Source organism: Myxocyprinus asiaticus, chromosome 22 (genome assembly GCF_019703515.2).
Source record: "Myxocyprinus asiaticus isolate MX2 ecotype Aquarium Trade chromosome 22, UBuf_Myxa_2, whole genome shotgun sequence".
NCBI classification, from domain to species: Eukaryota; Metazoa; Chordata; class Actinopteri; order Cypriniformes; family Catostomidae; genus Myxocyprinus; species Myxocyprinus asiaticus.
Genome location: NC_059365.1, coordinates 18,410,530 through 18,430,378, shown reverse-complemented (window position 1 = coordinate 18,430,378; position 19,849 = coordinate 18,410,530). Strand labels below are relative to the sequence as shown.

Genomic DNA, 19,849 nt, shown 5'->3' with positions numbered 1-19,849 from the left:
GTGTGTCTATAATGCATCATTAAAGGGATAGTTCACCCAAAATTCTCTCATCATTTACTGTGTATGACTTTCTTTCTTCTGCTGAACACAAACAAAGATTTTTAGAAGAATATTTCAGCTCTGTTGGTCCTTACAATGCAAGTGAATGGTGGCCAGAAATCTGAAGGTCCAAAAAGGACATAAAGGCAGCATAAAATAAATCCACTAGACCCCAGTGATTTAATCCATGCCTTCTGAAGCAATATGATAGGTGTGGGTGAGAAACAGATCAATATTTAAGTCATTTTTTACTATCATTCTCCACTTTTACGTTCACATTCTTCTTCTTTTGTTTTTGCCGATTTGCATTTTTCATGCATATAGCCACCTACTGGGCAGGGAGGAGAATTAATGGTAAAAGTGACTTAAATATTAAATTCTTCTCACCCACACCTATCATCTTACTTCTAAAGATATGGATTTAACCACTGGAGTCTTATGGATTACTTTCATGCTGCCTTTATGTGCAATTTGGAACTTCAATTTTGGTACCCATTCACTTGCATTGTAAAGACATACAGAGCTGAAATATTGTTCTAAAAATCTTAATTTGTGTTCTGCAGAAAAAAGTCATACACATCTGGGATGCCATGAGGGTGAGTAAATGATGAGAGAATTTTTGGGTGAACTATCCCTTTAAGCTTGCGAATCAGAGTGAAAGATGTCTGCTGGTTTTAAATATTCTCTGACCGTGGAATTGGGATTTATATTAGACACTGAATAAATTCTAGATGAATTTCAAATAGACATTTTATTAACTCAGAAGCTGATTCTGAAGATTCTCGTCTTTTGCAGTGGTACCTATCCTAATTTTCCATAAACATTTTATTATATTATAAATATTGTTCCAGAATGGAAAATATTGATATGATCCAGTTTAATAAAAACAGTAACAATTTAGTGGTAAAATAAACAGTAAAAAAACATCAACACTCTGTTGTTGTTGTTTTTTACATTTATTTATTTTATACAGTATAACAGAAAAAGTGGAAATTTCACAATAATAATAATAATAATAATAATAATAATATATATATATATACATACACATACACAGGGTTGGGGAGTAACAGAATACATGTAATGGGAATACGTATTTAAAATGCAAAATATAAGTAACTGTATTCCACTACAGTTACAATTTAAATCATTGATAATTAGAATACAGTTACATTCTAGAAGTATTTTGATTACTGAAGAGATTACTTTTATTGTCATTTGTTTCATTTAATATTTAGTCCTTTCAGATGGAAAACATTTATACATATAAATGATGCGATCCAAAGTGCATTTGAACAGCGGTGAAACACTTTCTTATGATGTGATACTTTCATACGAGTAGACAGAGAAGTCTGAAGTAAGTTTGGAGAAGAAGAAATATAAATAATTTATTGTGTAAATTGTCAGCTAAAATGCTATTTCTAGCTATTTTACATGCACATGTTACCAGGCACAATCATATTTTTTTATCAAGAAAATTTATGTTGGATCATAATTTCTTTTTTTCTAGTAAGACCTTTGATATTAGGGCAAAAATCATATTCTTGATAATAATTTTTATATTGTTTTCCTGTAAAAATATCTAAAAATCCTTAAAACAAGATTAATTTGATTTATCTTGTTTTAGAAACAACACTGCATAAGATACTTAGGTTTTTCAGAGAATGTATTTTTAACATGTATTTTGTCTTACTGTACTGGCAGAGTTTTTATAGTCAAAACAAGTGAAAAAAATCTACCAGTGCTGAAGAAGTAATCCAAAGTATTTAGAATACGTTACTGACCTTGAGTAACGAAATATGTTACAAATTACATTTTACAGCATGTATTCCTATATATATATATATATATATTTTTTTTTTTACATATATTGAAGTCAGTGCCCCTTACATGTTTATTTTGTTTGTCAGCCTACTCTATCATATCAAAATCAAATCCAGAAATATATTTACTATATCCTTTTCCCACTTTTGGACATGTTGTTCTTTGTGCCTTGGGGTGGGGGGAATGTAGGTTAAAGTTCAAGAGGATGCTCAGAGTGTTTCTGTTGTTTAAAACAGAGTGGAATGGGCATTGTCATCTATAAAAGGTTAATAATTACGGAGTGTCTATTTACACTAAGTGCAAATAGCTCACCAAATTCAAGACAGCCACGACAGATTTATTTGGTAACTGCTGATCAAATGAAGGCAGGCAGATTTGAATTTTTCTCGATGGGGCAGAGACATTAAACTGGTTAACGGGTTAGGCATTTAGTGGATTAAGAGATTGGATAACTAAGTGACTATTTGCGCTCCAAATGTCTTGTGGAAACACAGGATTTTTAGAGAAACTGCGCTCCTATGTGCAGCTATAGTAGCTGAGTGTAACAATGGTATGTGTTTGTGTTGTCATGCTGGAGATCCAGGTTCGATTCCCACCCCTTGACAAAGAAATTCCTCATAGTGATTTGGTCACAGTGAAGGCCAAGGCGTTGAGAGAAGGATTTGATCCTGATAAAATTAACCATAATTTTACTGTTGTAATATTGTAGTAACCATGTGTTTTGGTGGAAACTATATAGTTCTGATGTATTAACCATGGTGTTACTATAGTAACATGTTGTTAATAGTAGTTCATAGTAACCATGTTTAATTTTGTGGTTACTATGATTTTTCTAGAAAAATACCATGGTGATACTATGGTTACTGTAGTACAACCATGGTTCATTTTTATAAGGTAGGGTTAGGGGTAGGGGTTGGTGTAGGGTGTCTGTGGGACTCCAAATAAACACAATAAAAATGCTGCAGGGATGCCATTATACTGTATGTTAGTATTTAAACACTTAGTGCAAACAAGATGTTTTTTGTTGCTTTTTACACTTAGTGAAAATAGCATCTGTCACTATTTGCACTTATTGCAAATAGCCTCTGTCTAATAATTATTTTATTTCAAATCTGCATAGAAACACATTAATTTCTCTGTCTTTGAAAAAAAAAATACTTGAATGTTAGAACAATTATTGTGTATAATTTTTAGAAACAGACTCAACAATAAACACACAAGATGATTCTAGCCTGTGGATAAAATGATGCGAGAATGCTGAGGGAAAAATTCTCTTTGAAGCCTAATACAATAGTGCACATACAGCCCACTGTGGAGAAGTGGGGGTTGAGGGAACTGGGGTCAGAGTTCATTGAAGCCTTCTGTCTCTCCGGCCACAGGATTTATGGGACAGCTAAGCCAAAAAGAGAGCATTGCACACTTTAAAATAGGTTTGGGTAACTTTTAAAGTATATATTATGTCTTGAAGTATTCCAGGACAATCCCATTGTTTGCAGTATTACAAGTTGTTTCTAATGTAAGGACAGATTTAAAGAGAGACTTTTTGAGGACTTTACTTCACCTCCACCCCCACGCAAGAATAAAAATGGATGCTCTACAATTACATGCATGACATAACATTTTGTCGTCTGTTTTGAGTAGCGACAAGGGTAGAACATGAATCATCTGCCCAGTAAGTTTTGGAGACCTTAAAACGCCTTCACCTCATTCTCCAAGACAAAAAGTTATGTGAACTATTTTATTAATACAAAAATGTCTGTTCTAAATAGAGTTGACACAAAACTTTAACCAGGCTGTTAGAGTAACAGGAAGTTTGGTTTTTGTAAATGTTACAGTTCATATTAAATATATGATAATTCCTTATAAATTAATTATATGTATTTTCTTTCTTTCTCACTTTTTATTTACTTTGCAAGGAAAACAATGCAACAAATTATCTCACATGTTTTCCTCTCCCACATTGTAGGAGGTTGTTGTGATTGTTTAGCAGGCACTGCCAAGCCTACATGAATTTACTGGCTTAAACTAGTTAAAAGGTTTTGTCAAGAAGAAAATAATACATTTATGACATTATTAATACACTGATTTATTCTAAGCACTAGTCTGATTGCTCTATAATGTCTGTGCGCCAAATAAAGACAAAGTAGCACTCAGAGCAATTATGTCAATCTGGTGAGAGCGGATGTGAGTTGTGGGGAGATTGAGTGAGTTGAGTTGGGGAGGAGGCGGCTCGGGAGGCCCATCATCACATGACGAGACGTTCGCGCCTCTTTCGTAAACCTTCTCCAACCTGATGATCCCAAACAACTTGGAGGTTCCGCGCTAAATTAAGTTCCGCGGAGGCCTTCAACGCGTCAACTGATTGGCGTCGTGGCCAGAGTTCACGAGTGGGTCTGCACTGTGGCGAGAGCTGATTGTGGATGGAAACTTTGAGATTGTAGCAATGTTTGTCGGTGGCTTTGTGTGTGGAGCAGCTGGGGAGCTAACAGACAATGTCGTGTATGCATACACACACACTGCAGCCGTTTGGAGGACAGTGATCAATTAATGGAATTTTGTGAGCTTAGATAGTATTTGGAGGTGTTTGGTTGTCTTAACTGAGCACGCATGTAAGTTTAAATTCGTTTTTAACTAAATGGTAGCAGCAATTTTGGGGGATTATATCAGAGAAATATAAACCATTTAATGTGTATGATTCTGTAAGTCTGTTCTGATTGTTTTTGGAAAGGAAAAAATTACGCCCGATGATTCGCGGATTCATATTTAGTTATTAACACTTTTGTTCAGACGGGTTCACATTGCACGTACCTTGCTAAATGAAATTATTCTGAAGCCTGTTTTCAGTTTATCCAGAGTTTAATAACTTTGTAGTAACGAGAAGAACGTGTTTAGCTCAAAATCTTTGACTCTTTAGTTTATGGACGTAAACACACAATTGAATGTATTGGTGAATTTCACGTGGCTCCTCTACACTTTTCCATACCACGGGCCAGTCTAACTAAACCTTAACTCAGGTGAGATATTGTAGTGGTTTAAGTCTCTTGGACTGTATTTAACCAATGGTAAACTAGTTATGGAAAATATATGTAAACGCCCGTCATTGGAGCTCAAAGGTAAAGTCAAACATTTCGTCACACTTAACCCAGTTTTGTTGTTTTGCCAGCTCCTGAAAAATGTCGCCTGAACAAAGAGTTCATTTCCTCTTGAAAACACTCACTCTCGTGTAAAATAGATATTTAAAACCTTACAGTAGCTTTGCTTAAAGCGTGGAGTAATAAACATGTTATATCGTCGAAGTGTTTGCGATTAAACGACAGTGTGTTCCCTTGATAGGACAAATTATGGGCCACACAAGCAGAAGATCGGGTACCGACCCCAAGGCTTAGTTGATGGACAAAATTGTTGTGCATTCAGACGAATATTTATCTTCACCGAGGTCTGACAATCCTGGACGTCTGGGCTTCGAAATGTTTCGTCTTGGCCTATTGCGCATGTCTCAAAACAACAGAACACTTTTTGCAAGTTTGAGAAATGTTTAGAAACACGAATTGAAGGGGCCTATACTTTTTAAATGCGACTTGCGGTTACTTTTTGGCAGTAGAAGTTTTGTAGGTTTGTTAATTTAACAACAGTAGATAAGAGCCTTCTTCATCTTCACTTGAAGATCCTCCATTTTAAGAGGCCCTGCGAAAAACGAGCAAAGCGCGCCACTGAGGACCACCAATACCGCGAAACCAGATTCAAAGCATATACTGGCCTGTTTGAAACTGTCAGCAATAACTTATCTGTTAAATGTTCTAATTCTTTTATAAACCATTTATTCTTTAAAACATAATTATAAGATTTCTTTTTATCTTTTAATCATTTATTTCTTCTTTATTCTCAGGTGTTATGAAGATTACTGAAGAATTTACCTGAAAGAAAGGTATTATAGCGGAGGTCCTTCAAGGGAGGACATGAACTTTGATTCCATGAACTTTATTTTAACATGGCACTCCTGCTAAGGTGCATCTTGTGTAGTTAGTGAAGTAGTCTAGTATCTACTGCGCTAGATGCTCCTTTTGGCGGGAGTAGCTGTACATTCAGCACCTGCAAGCAAAAACAAATACTTCACTTGACGTTCAGAAGCAGTTCTGTTATTAATCTAATTTAATTTGAATGTGCTTTTTGCTGTGATCTATGCGGTTTGTCCTGGCAGTTCCAAAGTGCTCACAGTGCAGGTAGTGCCAGTAAATCTACTGCATTGTTTGCACTTCAAGTATTGCCGGTCACCTTCTGCCTGACACACGGAGCTGCACTTGATGCTGATGGAACAGCCCTGTTATGCGGGATGACGGTGAGTTTTGCAGGATTGCATCCAGCCTTGTTACAACATGCTGTGCAAATCCATGCAAAACTCACTGCACCAGGGAAAAAACTGCTTTTCTATAACCATCTACAATCAAAATGATATTCCAGACCACACGCACACACATGCATATGTTTAGTAGGCAATATGGTTATTTGTTTATTCTTAAAGGGCTAGTTCATCCAAAAAAATAAAACATTTATCTCATCATTTACTCACCCTCATGACATCCCAGATGTGTATGACTTTCTTTCTTCTGCTGAACAGAAACAAAGATTTTTAAAAGAATATTTCAGCTCTGTAGGTCCAATTTATAGTGAAAATTCAGTTACATTTTGGTCTGTTCTCACCCAAAACCAAATGGATCGCTTCAAAAGAAATGGATTAAAACACCGGAGTCTTACTACCACCCCTGGAGTCGCTAGTTCGAATCCAGGGCATGCTGAGTGACTCTAACCAGGTCTCCTAAGCAACCAAATTGGCCCGGTTGCTAGGGAGGGTAGAGTCACATGGGGTAACCTCCTTGTCGTCACTATAATGTGGTTCTCGCTCTTGGTGGGGTGCGTGGTGAGTTGTGCGTGGATGCTGCGGAGAATAGTGTGAAGCCTCCACACGCGCTATGTCTCCATGGTAACGCGCTCAACAAGCCACGTGATAAGATGCGTGGATTGACATCTCAGACGCGGAGGCAACTGAGATTCGTCATCCTCCACCCGGATTGAGTCGAGTCACTGTGCAACCACAAGGACCTAGAGCGCACTGGGAATTGGGCATTCCAAATTGGGGTGAAAAGGGGAGAGAAAAAAAGGGTTACTTTTATGCTGTTTTTACATGCTTTTTAGAGCTTGAAAGTTTTGCACCCCTTTCAATTGCCTTGCAACTGGGCTGAGATATTCTAAAAATCTTGCTTGTGTTCTGCAGAAGAAAGAAAGTCATACATATCATTTTTGGGCAAACTATCCCTTTAAAGGTTTAAGATGCTGTCCTTATCCTTTGAGATAATTTAGTAAATTGCAGTGATGAAGTAATTCAAGACAAGTTGTTATAATAGTAAAAATATTACATGCGCATATTATTTCATGAACAAAAATAACATGTTTTTCTATAATTAATGTTAGATCACCTAAATATAAAGTGTACTTGCTGTTTCGTTTATACTGTTTTCAGTGGATCTTGCATGCAAATATTTGTCTTGCTGTTTTCGGGTGGATGACTTTGCAATTTTAATAATGGCCAGAATCTTTAATAAAAATTGCACGGTATCCATCTGTAATCCGCTAGATTTCGGTGCCTTCTCTCTCTTTTTTTTTTTTTTTTTGGATGTGTAAGCATGCCTCTTTAAAGTGCATTAAATTCCCAATAAAATAATGAAAACCAATAATCGAAACTGCCTCGCAGAATGGAATTGGTTTCAGAGATTTGTTGGTTACTGTGAGTAGTAATAACCTTTAGAAACACCAGATGGCAGCAGATAACTGGAATTGTGACAGTGTATGTGTTGTTTGGTCTGCATATTTAAATTAAAATAAATGTATCAGACGCAGATAATGTTACACTTAAGCGAAAAGCCAGTCCCATACACATATAATCACATGTATACCAACTGCATTATTTTTAATGCAATGTTTTTTATTTTGATAAATGAAATAACCTTAAGACGTCACCGAATTAAAAAGTCCTTTTGCATCTGTGTTGCCTTGTAGTAGCCTTCAGTTGAACTTGATCTTGATTTTCGTGTGAGCACGAAAGCAGCTGTGCACATGATTGATAGCGCGCCTCCAGTCTTAATTATCGCAACTTTCGTGTGAATGAAAGTTTAAAACTTAAAGGGCTGCTTCTGTAATCGGTTCCTATGAAGAATGGAAGGGGTCATCTAAATCCTGCAGTCCCTCCTCAAACAGGGAAATGTGACCTTGATTTGTGAGCATGAAGTTTGGAGGTGGAGATCAAGAGCTCTACAGGACTCCTCACTTTCACAGAGCGCATGTGATGCTACCGCTCAGTCCAACACATCGCAATCTTTCACTTTAGGCAACGCAGATTGTTACTACGCTCTTCCTTTGTGTATTTAATCTATCGCGAGGAAGCGTTTTTGCTCCATATTTTTCTGTCTTTCATCACATTTGGATTCATCATGACTGGACTGAAGTTGAAAGGTGCACTGATTTTGTGCGTCCTGTTACTGCCGTCCTCGCAACCGAATAGCCAGGTGCTGGACTGTCGTGAAGTGCGCTCGTCGTTTCAGTTTTTGTACCCGGGAATGAAATGGACCCCAGAAAACCCAGTCTCAGGTACACCGAGCTATTCAGATCATCCTCAGCTGTATGCAGTTATGTTTGACACACTGTCGTAAAATGAATCTTGTGCGAAAAATAGCTCTCGAAGTTTGATGTGCTTGGATAACTTGTAGCTTTTATTTATATAGAGAATTATTTTGAAACTTGGCGTACTGTGTGTTATGTGGTTTGTCGCCCTTTGTATATGACTGGAAACTATAGGCTACTCTAATTACATTTACAATACACTGAAGGAAATTTGTTTAACCTAAAATGTGCTTCATGTGATAACATAAATTACTGGTTTGATTTAAGTCAAAAATATTATTTAACATCACAGAATCAACCTAAATATATTAAGTTACACCAACAAAACTAACTGTAAGGGTTAATAGCTCCTTTAGGTAGCCTAACAATTGCAGGTTACCATTTTACATCAGAAATATATTTACTGTGCAGCTAAAATAAAAGGCTTTTTGATATTTTACATGACAGTCTCACTTTTTAAAAGTTGTTTAAGAACCTATAATTATTATATACAGTAAATATAAAAAAAAGTTAATCAGAGGTCCTTCGAGGACAAAAATGTCTACGTCGAAAAACTGCCATAATAATATTATATATTAACATTATTTTCCACTTTCAATGAGTCATTTTTTTTAACCAACATCAGTCATGATCATAACTACCAAATATTCATTCATTTTTAGGATTATAACCTTTTAAATGCCAGTTTGTTTATATTTTTTATATAGAACAAAATGCTAAAAAAAAAAAAAAAATTTTTTTTTAAAAGACAAAAATGTCTCGAAGGTCGCACAAGGGTTAATATGATGAGCCATATTGCTGTTGAAATATGTAGTCTGACTCTGTATAAGTGTAATAATACATAAGCTAATTTAAAAGAACCACTTTCAGTAGAGTGCAACTGCTTAATCATAGCAAGAAAATAACAATATTTATATGTAATTTATTCATCTCTATTTCATGTGGGTATTATTTTCACTTTCTGTTTGATGTCTGGCTCTATCAATAGATTTGCAGATTAAATAAGTGTCATGAGTGGGTTGTCATTTTCAGGGAAGCAGTGACTGTAGAAGAAGCCAGAGGAAAGCTGTAAATGTATTTCTTTAGTGTGAATTACCTGTCATGCTGCGAGGGCGAATTGTGTTAGTGTGTTTATTGAGGTTGCTACATATCCCATTGGAGAGCTGTGGAGATGAGTTGAGATGAATGACAGGAAAGATGACTGGCTCAATACTCAACATCTCCCCTTAGCTGCTTCAAGCTTTAATTCTGTCTCAACTGGATACTGGAGAGTATATAGGAAAAAACAGAGACAGTGGGATTTGTTTGGCCCTCACAACAAAAAAATCTGCTGAAAAAGATTTTGCTTTTCCCCAGTGACTGCATTTTGTTGTTGGGATGCTTTATGTGCAAGAATCTCTTTATTTTCCCCCAATGGGAGCAACTGCCTCAAAAAGAACACTATATAGCCAAACCTAAATGACTATACAAGTTTTATGAGTTCCTTATGTGTTATATTCATGAAATTAACTGTAATGTAAAAAGTTTTACATTGCTGAATCAAATTTATTGATAAACAATTTGCTCAAATCTGTTCTCATATATGCATTAAACAGCAACAAAGTAGGTTTAATTACATAATTTGAATAATTTGAGCCATGTTATAAAGAATGTAGAAGACTATCTAAAGCCAAGTAATTCGACTTGCAAGTAAATGAGCATAAAACCTGATCCAGATCATGAAAAATAAAGTGACCATCCTAGAATTCCATTTAATCAAAAGTGCTGTACATTTTTTGCAGATTTTACATTTGCAATTTAAATGGATTGCAGTTGGGTTAAGGACAAGGCACAGAGTGGTATTCTCAGTCTTTTGCCTTCTCACAGAAATTAAAACACATTTTAACCTAGGGCTGGGTATCACCTGATCACTATACATATTGCGATACACATGTCATGAAGCGATTTCGCTTAATTCGCTTAATTGAATAATTTCAATTAATTTGGGTATATTTCAGTTATAATGTCCATTTTGCTTACATACAGTACGAAAGAAATTCTCTTTCAGCTAATGCTGTTATTAATTATACAAGGGAACCTTCTAACTTGTTAAATTACAGACATACTGTAAACATTTTACAAATGTTATTTTATCATTAGTTTTTCATCATTTTGGTGACATTTTAGCCTTTTTTTTTTTTTTTTTTAAATATAGTCCATGTATTACATCAATAAATATGATGTATTGAAATTGCATATATTATATTGCATATATACAGTATATTGTTACATGTTTGTTGTTTACATGCTTAATTAGTACTATTTACAAGTATTTATTTTGATATGTAGAACAAGTGCTAAAATGGTACTGTCTCTTTAAGAACTGTGGCAGGGACTTTGACAGTAGTGTTTGTTTGGTCCAATGGCTTCTTTACAGCATGCATGCAATGTGTGATTTGAATTAAATGTTTCTTTTGTTGTTTTTGATAAATGACTGTAGAGTACAGAAAGGATATTAAAAGAGACATTATTAAACAACAAATGTTTTGCTTAGATCTACTCTTTGGACTCACATTACACAGAAAGAGTCAAAACTTTTACTGTCAGCACGCAGTGAAAATACCTCTGTGCTGAACTTCTTCGCCGTTACACCACTCAAACACTGGTGAGTTAAATCTAAAAAATTACCAGTCAGTTGCTAATCACAGACATTTTTTTTTTTTTTTTTTTTAGCAAATGGTTAGTATTTACGCACATCTGATTGTTGGGGATTGCAGATAGAAAGAAAGAGCGATCTTCACATTTTAAGAATCGACATTGGGAACGTACAAATGGAGATTAAGTAGAAAATTTATATTTTTGCCCGGCCCTAGATCCAAACACATGAGAGAAGTCCAGCTTGTCTGTGAGAGAAACAGTGAATACTGTTGGATCAGTTTCAGTCTCTTTCATGCCTCATAAACTGTGTTTACATGGGCCCTGGTAATCCGTTTGTGATCGGACTAGAAGCTCAATCCGAATAAAACATTATCGTAACCACGTCAATCGGAATAAATTGGCCACATCCGATTTAAATTTCATTCGGATTGTAAGGGGTGGTGTAAATCTTTTCTAATCTGTTTGAAAAGATCATTTTTGCCATGTAAACACTTGATCGGATTGCTTTGTGAAACTGGGACGATCTGCACATGTTCAGTACTGACGCAGTAATGGCGTCATGACGTTTCACACACAACGACACATTTTCATCACTGTGGCCATATTTGTGACCATCAGCATAAAGAAGCAACAGTGGAGAATGGAGAAACATCCTTGAAACAACATCAATAAAAGCATCCAAATGTTGCTTTTGATACATAACAAGTGCCAGGAAAAGTGTGTACATGTCTGAAGTCATCAGAAATGTTACCAGATTTGACTTTAACAGACATTAAAATATATTTTATTCACGATTCATCTCCGTACGCCGGCCAGTCTGACGTGTGACCGGCGAGCTCACACACCCAGTGGTATATCACCGTAAACATCTCTCATTAAGGAGTTACAAATGTTTGTGTTGTTTTCTGGTCTGACTCAGTCACTTTATTACTAAACGTCTGTGATGATCCTGCCTGTATGAAAGTAAGATCTGCTTTTAGCTCATAAAGAGAACACAGAAAGCAACCCAGGCAAACAAACCTATGCAAATTATTAATTATTACTATTGTGTTTTGTTTATGTTGTCATGCATGTGTTGTCTCTTTTGTAGTGTAGTTAATGCAGTTAATTAAAAAATAACCAGCATTTTCCATATCAACTTGCTGTGTAAATATGACTATTTTTACATTGTAATCTGGTGGCGTGAATAAATTCTGTGCTTCAAAATCTTATGTGTTGTTTAATGACTAATGTTTGTATACTGCATAGCCTACAATTAAATATATACTGTATAGTGACGTTATAGTGCTTTTTATACAATAGGTTACAATCATCACACATCTTACACGGCTGTGTTATTATACATTTAAGTGTTTAATCGCTGCTCTCCCCCTTCATCACTGGTTGACTTTGTGATTTTGGCTCTGGTACATAAACAGCAGTATCACTTCATTAAGCTTTATAAACAGAAACAAGTTTTGTTGACTTTTGTGGCATCCCACAGTGCAGCACACATAAGGTACAGTATGTGGAGTTTTGGTCATATACTGTACAGTATATGGCAGTGAGGTCATATAAGGATATCACATGAAACAGGTAAATAGAACTGACCTCTTGGCTCAATTCAGTGGCGGGATTTTCAAAGCTGGATGTTTTTTATTGTTGCTGGAAAATGAGTAGATGGTATATTTGAACATATTAATATTTTTTGTTATTTATGATGTATTGATTATTAAATAGGGTGGCCAGACATCCCGTTTTTTTCCGGGACAGTCCCGTATTTAAGCACATGTTCTAGTGTCCCGACTTATTCTGAAAAAATCGTGTTTTGTCCCATATTTCCCCTCTCCTAAAATTTCTCTATCGCCCATTTGACTTTTTCAGTCACGTGAGTATTCTAATCAAAGGTAGCCAAGCATTCGGCTTGTAAAACCAATAAAATCACACGTGTTATTTGAAGTACATGACTGGATTCAACTATCCAATCACAATCCCCTATCAATAGACGTCCAGTTAGTGAACTGATATTTTGGACTATGAAATAGAACTATGAAATTGCGGTTGGAAAAATGTCAAGGAAGTGTGCATGTACATTTAATAAGGATCTTCAAAAATAGTTTAAATTTCTAAAAAAGGAATATCAGACAGAGCCTAATAAAGTGAGGTGTGAGATTTGTGTAGCTCGCTTTTCCATCACCCATGGAGGCCGCACTGACATCGCGCAGCATGTTCATACAAAAAAGCATGTGGATGCTGCTAAAAGTAAGTGTGCCACATGAATTGTTAGCGATTTTTTTGGGAAGCAAAGTTCTGACTCTGACAAAGTGCACGCAAGTGATGGACTTTTTGCTTATCATTCTGTTGTGCACAGCCATAGCTTTCGGTATGCTGACTGCACTGTGAAATTGATCAAGAAATTGTATGATCCTAAATTTTCTTCTTCCCGCACCAAATCTGAAGCTGTCATATGCAACGTACTCGCTTTTGTGCAGCTGGACTATCAGAAATTACTGCAGCATGGCAACACACATTTCCTCTCTCTTGGTCCAGCTCTTGAAAGAATACTACACATTTTCAGTGGTCTGAGTGCATACTTTCTTTCTCAGGAAAAATGCCCAAAGTTTCTAAGAGACATTTTCAGAGATCCTTGCAATAAACTTTGGATTGGCTTTGCACTCAAGTAAACAGCCACTTTTAACCGTGCACTGTAGATTGTAGAGCAAGACCACATATCAGCCACAGAAGTGGCTTTGCACATTCATGACCTGAGAAAAGTCTTGCAGGCCAGGCTGGAGGAATCATTCATACCCTCTGACATTAAAAAGCAGTTGGATGCCCTGGTTGAAGCTGGTGACATGCAAGCAGACGATTTCTTTCATGAAGTCTGAAACTTTTATTCAGCATCGGTGGATTACCACCAAAATTGGAGCCGCTCATTGGGGAACACAGAAAACTTGAGTGGGCCCTACTGAGAGACATCCCAGAGTGGAAAGACATTCAGAGCAGCCTCGAACACATCTACTCCAGAATTCCCTCTCTCAGTTTGATTGACAAACCCACGCTCTTTGATGAGTGGGCTTGTGTGAAAAACATTGTCGCTCGTCGCATCACTGAGTGGAACATGAACAAGACAGCTGTGTCTGAGAGATGGACAGACTTTTTTCGTGAGCTGAAGAGCAAGACCATCAACTTCGGAGTCTTAGTCAAGGTCGACGAGTTTGTTTATGCCTGCCTGGGACAACTGCATCTGTATGAATGCAGCATAGACACCAGATAAATCTTGACTCGACAGTCATGAAGGCAATGCTTTTTGTACGTCTTAATTTTGGACTGGACTGCTCTGCATTTTACGATAAACTCTTGAAAGACGCAAGTGCACACTGAGAAAAATTGCTGCCAGTGAAAAGTACAAGGTGACAACAGTTACAGATGTGGATGCACCCTCTACTTCGCATTGATCTGTGCCTAGGGAAGTATACGTCAATTTATTTTTTGTTGTGAGGGGGCCAGGGGCTGAAAAGGGACTAAAAAGTGGCCCTGGACTTTCTGGCACAGAGCGGCCCAACAAATCCGGCCCACAACACACCACACAACAACACACTGGCTCATTGGTTTCATTTTCTGGCTCAATTTCAAATTTCTGTGTTGAAAAAAAAAAAAAAGAAATTTCTATAGACTGTTAGTCATGACAACGGGCCCCACAGTGCAACAATTGTCATAACTTTAAAACAGGGGTCGGTAACCTTTTTTCACTAAGGAGCCAATTTTTTAATTTTTGGTCGATGCATTTTTTTGAAAGAGCCATAGGACAAACTAATGATTTACTATTTTCAAAAAGCAAAGCTTTTCAATAAAATGTTTATTATGCCCATAGACTACTCAAAAACACAAAAACAAACAAATATGCAACAATTAATAGGTAACATGTTGCAATATGGAATTGAGTACACGTGTTTGTGCGGGTCTCCATAAAATTACTTCATTTAACAATTGTTCATGAAAAAGTTCACTTCCCTTTTGGGCTGGGCTATATGTAAAAAAATATATTTTAACGATAATTGCCTTAAATGTCTTGATATCCGATTATATTGTCAACCCCCCTGCCGAGGGTCAGTGAATATTTTTGCTTTATTGATTTTGCTTTAAAATTTAATTAATTTATTGAAACACGAAAAATGTAAAGACATTTCTAAATTCAAATTGCACTTTTAGCGGAAAAAAAAAACCATCTTAAATATAATCACCTCCCCAAATCCAAACATTTACCGTCTCCAACGGCCCCATGCCATCACAAAAGCATCTGTCAACGACAGCATTTGAAAAATCACTAATGGCCTACAAATTAAGAACTAAAGACAATTATAAATGTAAAGATAATAATAATAATAATACTCAAGGTGTCTTGTATTATTTTATGATTGAATCACTTTCGTCTTTGTTTAATACATAATAATAATAATAATAATACATTTTATTTATAGCCACCTTTTACGACACTCAAGGTCACCTTACAAACAGAACACAAAAAAGTCATCCTTGAAAGCATCAACAATAACAACATTAAGCAAACAATACTATGATATACAATAAGACATCGGAAGATACAAAGTACGAACTCAATGCATGCACAGTCATAAAAAGGCCTGTTTAAATAGGTGAGTTTTAAGACAATATTTAAAAGTATGAAGACTATCACTGTTACGAATATCCAGAGGAAGGGAATTCCATAAGTGAGGGGCAGTATAACTAAAGGCTCTAGACCACATAGTGTTTAGACGAATACATGGTATAACAAGAAGAGTTGACGAGGAAGATCTGAGGGTACGAGTAGGTGTATAGATATGAAAAAGATCGGAGAGATATGAAGGCGTAAGATTATTTAAGGCCTTGTAGGTAAGAAGCAAGATTTTAAAATCAATTTGGTACTTAACCGGAAGCCAATGCAAATGTTGAAGAACAGGTGAAATGTGTTCATTAGAGGGGGTTCTAGAAATTATTCGTGCAGCTGAGTTCTGGACCATCTGAAGTTTATGAAGAAGTTTGGAAGGAAGACCAGAGAGGAGAGCATTGCAGTAATAAATACGTGATGTAACCAGAGCATGAATGAGAATGGCAGTGCTGTTCAATGTTAGAGAGGGGCGAAGACGATTAATATTACGTAAATGAAAGTATGCAGAGTGAGTTATGTTATTAACATGGGCTTCAAAGGATAAGGTGTTATCAAGGACGACACCCAGACTCTTAACCTGTGAAGAAGGAGAAGCAGTGGACTGATCGATAGTCACAGAAAAACTGTCAGTTTTTGCCAAATTAGATTTGGTGCCTACAAGGGGGATTTTGGTTTTACCACAATTTGAGAAAAATAGATGAGAACCGTTTTTTAAATTTCAGCTAAACAGCTGGACAGAGAGAGTGGAGGAAGGGAAGACGTGGCTTGGAGGATAGGTCGAGCTGGGTGTCGTCAGCATAGCAGTGAAAATGGACACCAAGTTTCCTAAATATATGACCAAGAGGCAGTAAATTAATAATAAATAGAAGAGGGCCCAAAACTGAGCCTTGTGGAACGCCAGTAATAACTTGTCAAAAAATCAAATCAAATCACTTTATTGTCACACAGCCATATACACAAGTGCAATGGTGTGTGAAATTCTTGGGTGCAGTTCCGATCAACATAGCAGTCGTGACAGTGATGAGACATATACCAATTTACAATAACATCAAATTAACACAACGCAATTTAAACATCTGTTATACATAATTAAACTCGACTTAAAACATCAAATTAACACAACACAATTTAAACATCTGTTATACATAATTACACAACTTAAAACATCAAATTAACACAACACAATTTAAACATCTGTTATACACAATTACACTCAACAATATACAAATAATAACATACACTGTACAGTATACAATATGCTGTTTTTGTTTTTTTTTGTTTTTTGTTTTTTTGTACTATATAGATACTATATAGATACACATTATTCAATAAAAATTAAAATATATATGAAAAAAGTATATATATAGAATGTACAGTATTGTACTGTATTGACATTCAGGCTGTCGGTTGATAGTCAGTTGTTAAGAGAGACATAATATAATGACAGTAATATAATTTATGACAGTCCGGTGTGAGATAAAAGAGTAATAAAGTGCAGGGCTGATGTATTTTGATCGTGGGAGATCAAGAGTTCAGAAGTCTGTTTGCTTGGGGGAAGAAGCTATCATGGAGTCGGCTGGTGCGGGTCCTGATGCTGCGATACCGCCTACCTGATGGTAGCAGTGAGAACAGCCCATGGCTCGGGTGGCTGGAGTCTCTGATGATCCTCCGAGCTTTTTTCACACACCGCCTTGTATATATTTCCTGGAGGGAGGGAAGCTCACCTCCGATGATGTGTTTGGCAGTTCGCACCACCCTTTGCAGTGCTTTGCGGTTGTGGGCAGTGCTATTGCCGTACCAGGCGGAGATACAGCCAGTCAGGATGCTCTCCACAGTGCAGGTGTAGAACCGTGTGAGGATGTGGCGGTTCATTCCAAACTTCCTCAGCCGTCTCAGGAAGAAAAGGCGCTGATGAGCCTTCTTCACAACGACTTCAGTGTGGACGGACCATGTGAGTTCCTCAGTGATGTGGACACCCAGGAACTTGAAGCTGCTGACTCTCTCCACTGGTGCTCCATTGATGGTGATTGGACTGTGTTCTCTGTCTTTTCTCCTGAAGTCCACCACAAGCTCCTTTGTCTTACTGACGTTGAGGGAGAGGTTGTGCTCCTGACACCAGTGTGTCAGAGTGTGCACCTCCTCTCTGTAGGCTGTTTCATCATTGTCAGTGATCAGACCTACCACCGTCGTGTCATCAGCAAACTTAATGATGGCATTGGAGTTATGTGTTGCCACACAGTCATGTGTGTACAGGGAATACAGTAGTGGGCTGAGAACACAGCCCTGTGGGGCTCCAGTGTTGAGTGTCAGTGATGAGGAGATGTTGCTGCCTATTCTAACCACCTGGCGTCTGCTTGACAGGAAGTCCAGGATCCAGCTGCACAGCGAGCTGTTTAAGCCCAGAGCCCGGAGTTTCTCATCTAGCTTGGAGGGCACTATGGTGTTGAATGCTGAGCTGTAGTCTACAAACAGCATTCTCACATAAGTGTTCTTTTTTTCCAGGTGGGAGAGAGCAGTGTGTATTGTAGATGCAATGGCATCATCAGTGGAGCGGTTGTTGCGGTAAGCAAACTGCAGCGGGTCAAGATTGAGTGGTAATACAGAGCAGATGTAATCTCTGATTAGTCTCTCAAAACATTTGCTGATGATGGGGGTCAGAGCAACAGGACGCCAGTCATTTAAACAAGTTATTTTCGATTGTTTTGGAACAGGCACAATGGCGGATGTTTTAAAGCATGTGGGGACTACAGACAAAGAGAGGGAAAGGTTGAAAATGTCCGTAAAAACACCAGCCAGCTGGTTCGCGCACGCTCTGATGACGCGGCCCGGAATGCCGTCTGGACCCGCGGCTTTGCGGATATTCACCCGTCGGAAGGATCGGGTTACATCCGCTACAGAGACGGAGAGTGAACTAACCTCTGTAGCTTCGGCCGCGAGAGCTCTCTCCGCGAGGGCGGTGTTATTTCCCTCGAAACGAGCATAAAAAGTATTTAGCTCATCCGGTAGAGAGGCAGCGGTGTTCATGGCGGAGTTTTTATTCCCTTTAAAGTCCGTGATGATGTTAATTCCCTGCCACATGCTTCTAGAGTTGGTGGTGTTAAACTGTCCCTCAATCTTACTCCTGTACTGGCGTTTTGCTGTTTTGATAGTTTTTCGGAGGGCATAACTGGCTTGTTTATGCTCCTCCGCGTTCCCGGAATTAAAAGCGGAGGTCCGCACATTAAGTGCCGCGCGAACATCGCTGTTGATCCACGGCTTCTGATTCGGATAGATTCGCACAGTTCTGGTCGGAATCACTTCCTCTACACACGTTCTGATGAAACACATTACGCTATCAGCGTAAAGCTCGATGTCGTCATCAGAGGCGGACCGGAACATCTCCCAGTCCGTGCGATCAAAACAGTCTTGTAGCATAGAGTCTGATTGGTCCGACCAGCACTGGATCGTTCTGAGGGTGGGTGCTTCCTGTTTCAGTTTCTGCCTGTAAGCGGGCAGAAGCAGAATGGAAGAGTGGTCCGATTTGCCAAATGGTGGGCGGGGGAGGGATTTGTAGCCATCCCGGAACGGAGAGTAGCAATGGTCCAAAACCCGGTCCCCTCGTGTGTTGAAACTAATGTGCTGGTGATATTTTGGTGCGACTGATTTTAAACTGGCTTTATTAAAGTCCCCGGTCACAATGAACGCGGCCTCAGGGTGCGCGGTTTCCTGCTCACTTATACTCCCATACAATTCCTTGAGTGCCCGGTCTGTGTCGGCTTGTGGGGGAATGTACACAGCTGTGATAATGACCGCTGTGAATTCCCTCGGTAGCCAGAATGGTCGACACAGAAGCATAAGAAATTCCAGATCAGGAGAACAGAAAGACTTGATGGAATGTACGTTCCTCTGATCACACCAGGATTTGTTGATCATAAAACATACACCACCTCCTCTAGTTTTACCTGAGAGGTCTTCCGCTCTGTCCGCTCGGAGCATGGAGAACCCCGTGGGTTCAATGGCTGAGTCTGGAATCTCCGCAGACATCCAAGT

General features: G+C 37.9%; 2 protein-coding genes across 2 annotated transcripts in view; one reads left to right on the top strand and one right to left on the bottom strand.

Moving 5' to 3' along the window:
• Window positions 1-8,000: 8,000 nt before the first annotated feature.
• The window catches only part of gpc3 (glypican 3), a 216,746-nt gene continuing 204,897 nt past the window's right edge, over window positions 8,001-19,849 (top strand). The window contains exon 1 of the mRNA XM_051650296.1: window positions 8,001-8,502. Coding sequence (XP_051506256.1) covers window positions 8,346-8,502 — 157 coding nt within the window. The 5' untranslated portion in view covers window positions 8,001-8,345. The remainder of the gene's footprint in view (window positions 8,503-19,849) is intronic.
• Window positions 17,177-19,849, bottom strand: part of LOC127413291 (uncharacterized) — a 69,356-nt gene continuing 66,683 nt past the window's right edge. The window contains exon 2 of the mRNA XM_051650298.1: window positions 17,177-17,544. Within this exon, the coding sequence (XP_051506258.1) occupies window positions 17,345-17,544 (200 nt within the window). The 3' untranslated portion in view covers window positions 17,177-17,344. The remainder of the gene's footprint in view (window positions 17,545-19,849) is intronic.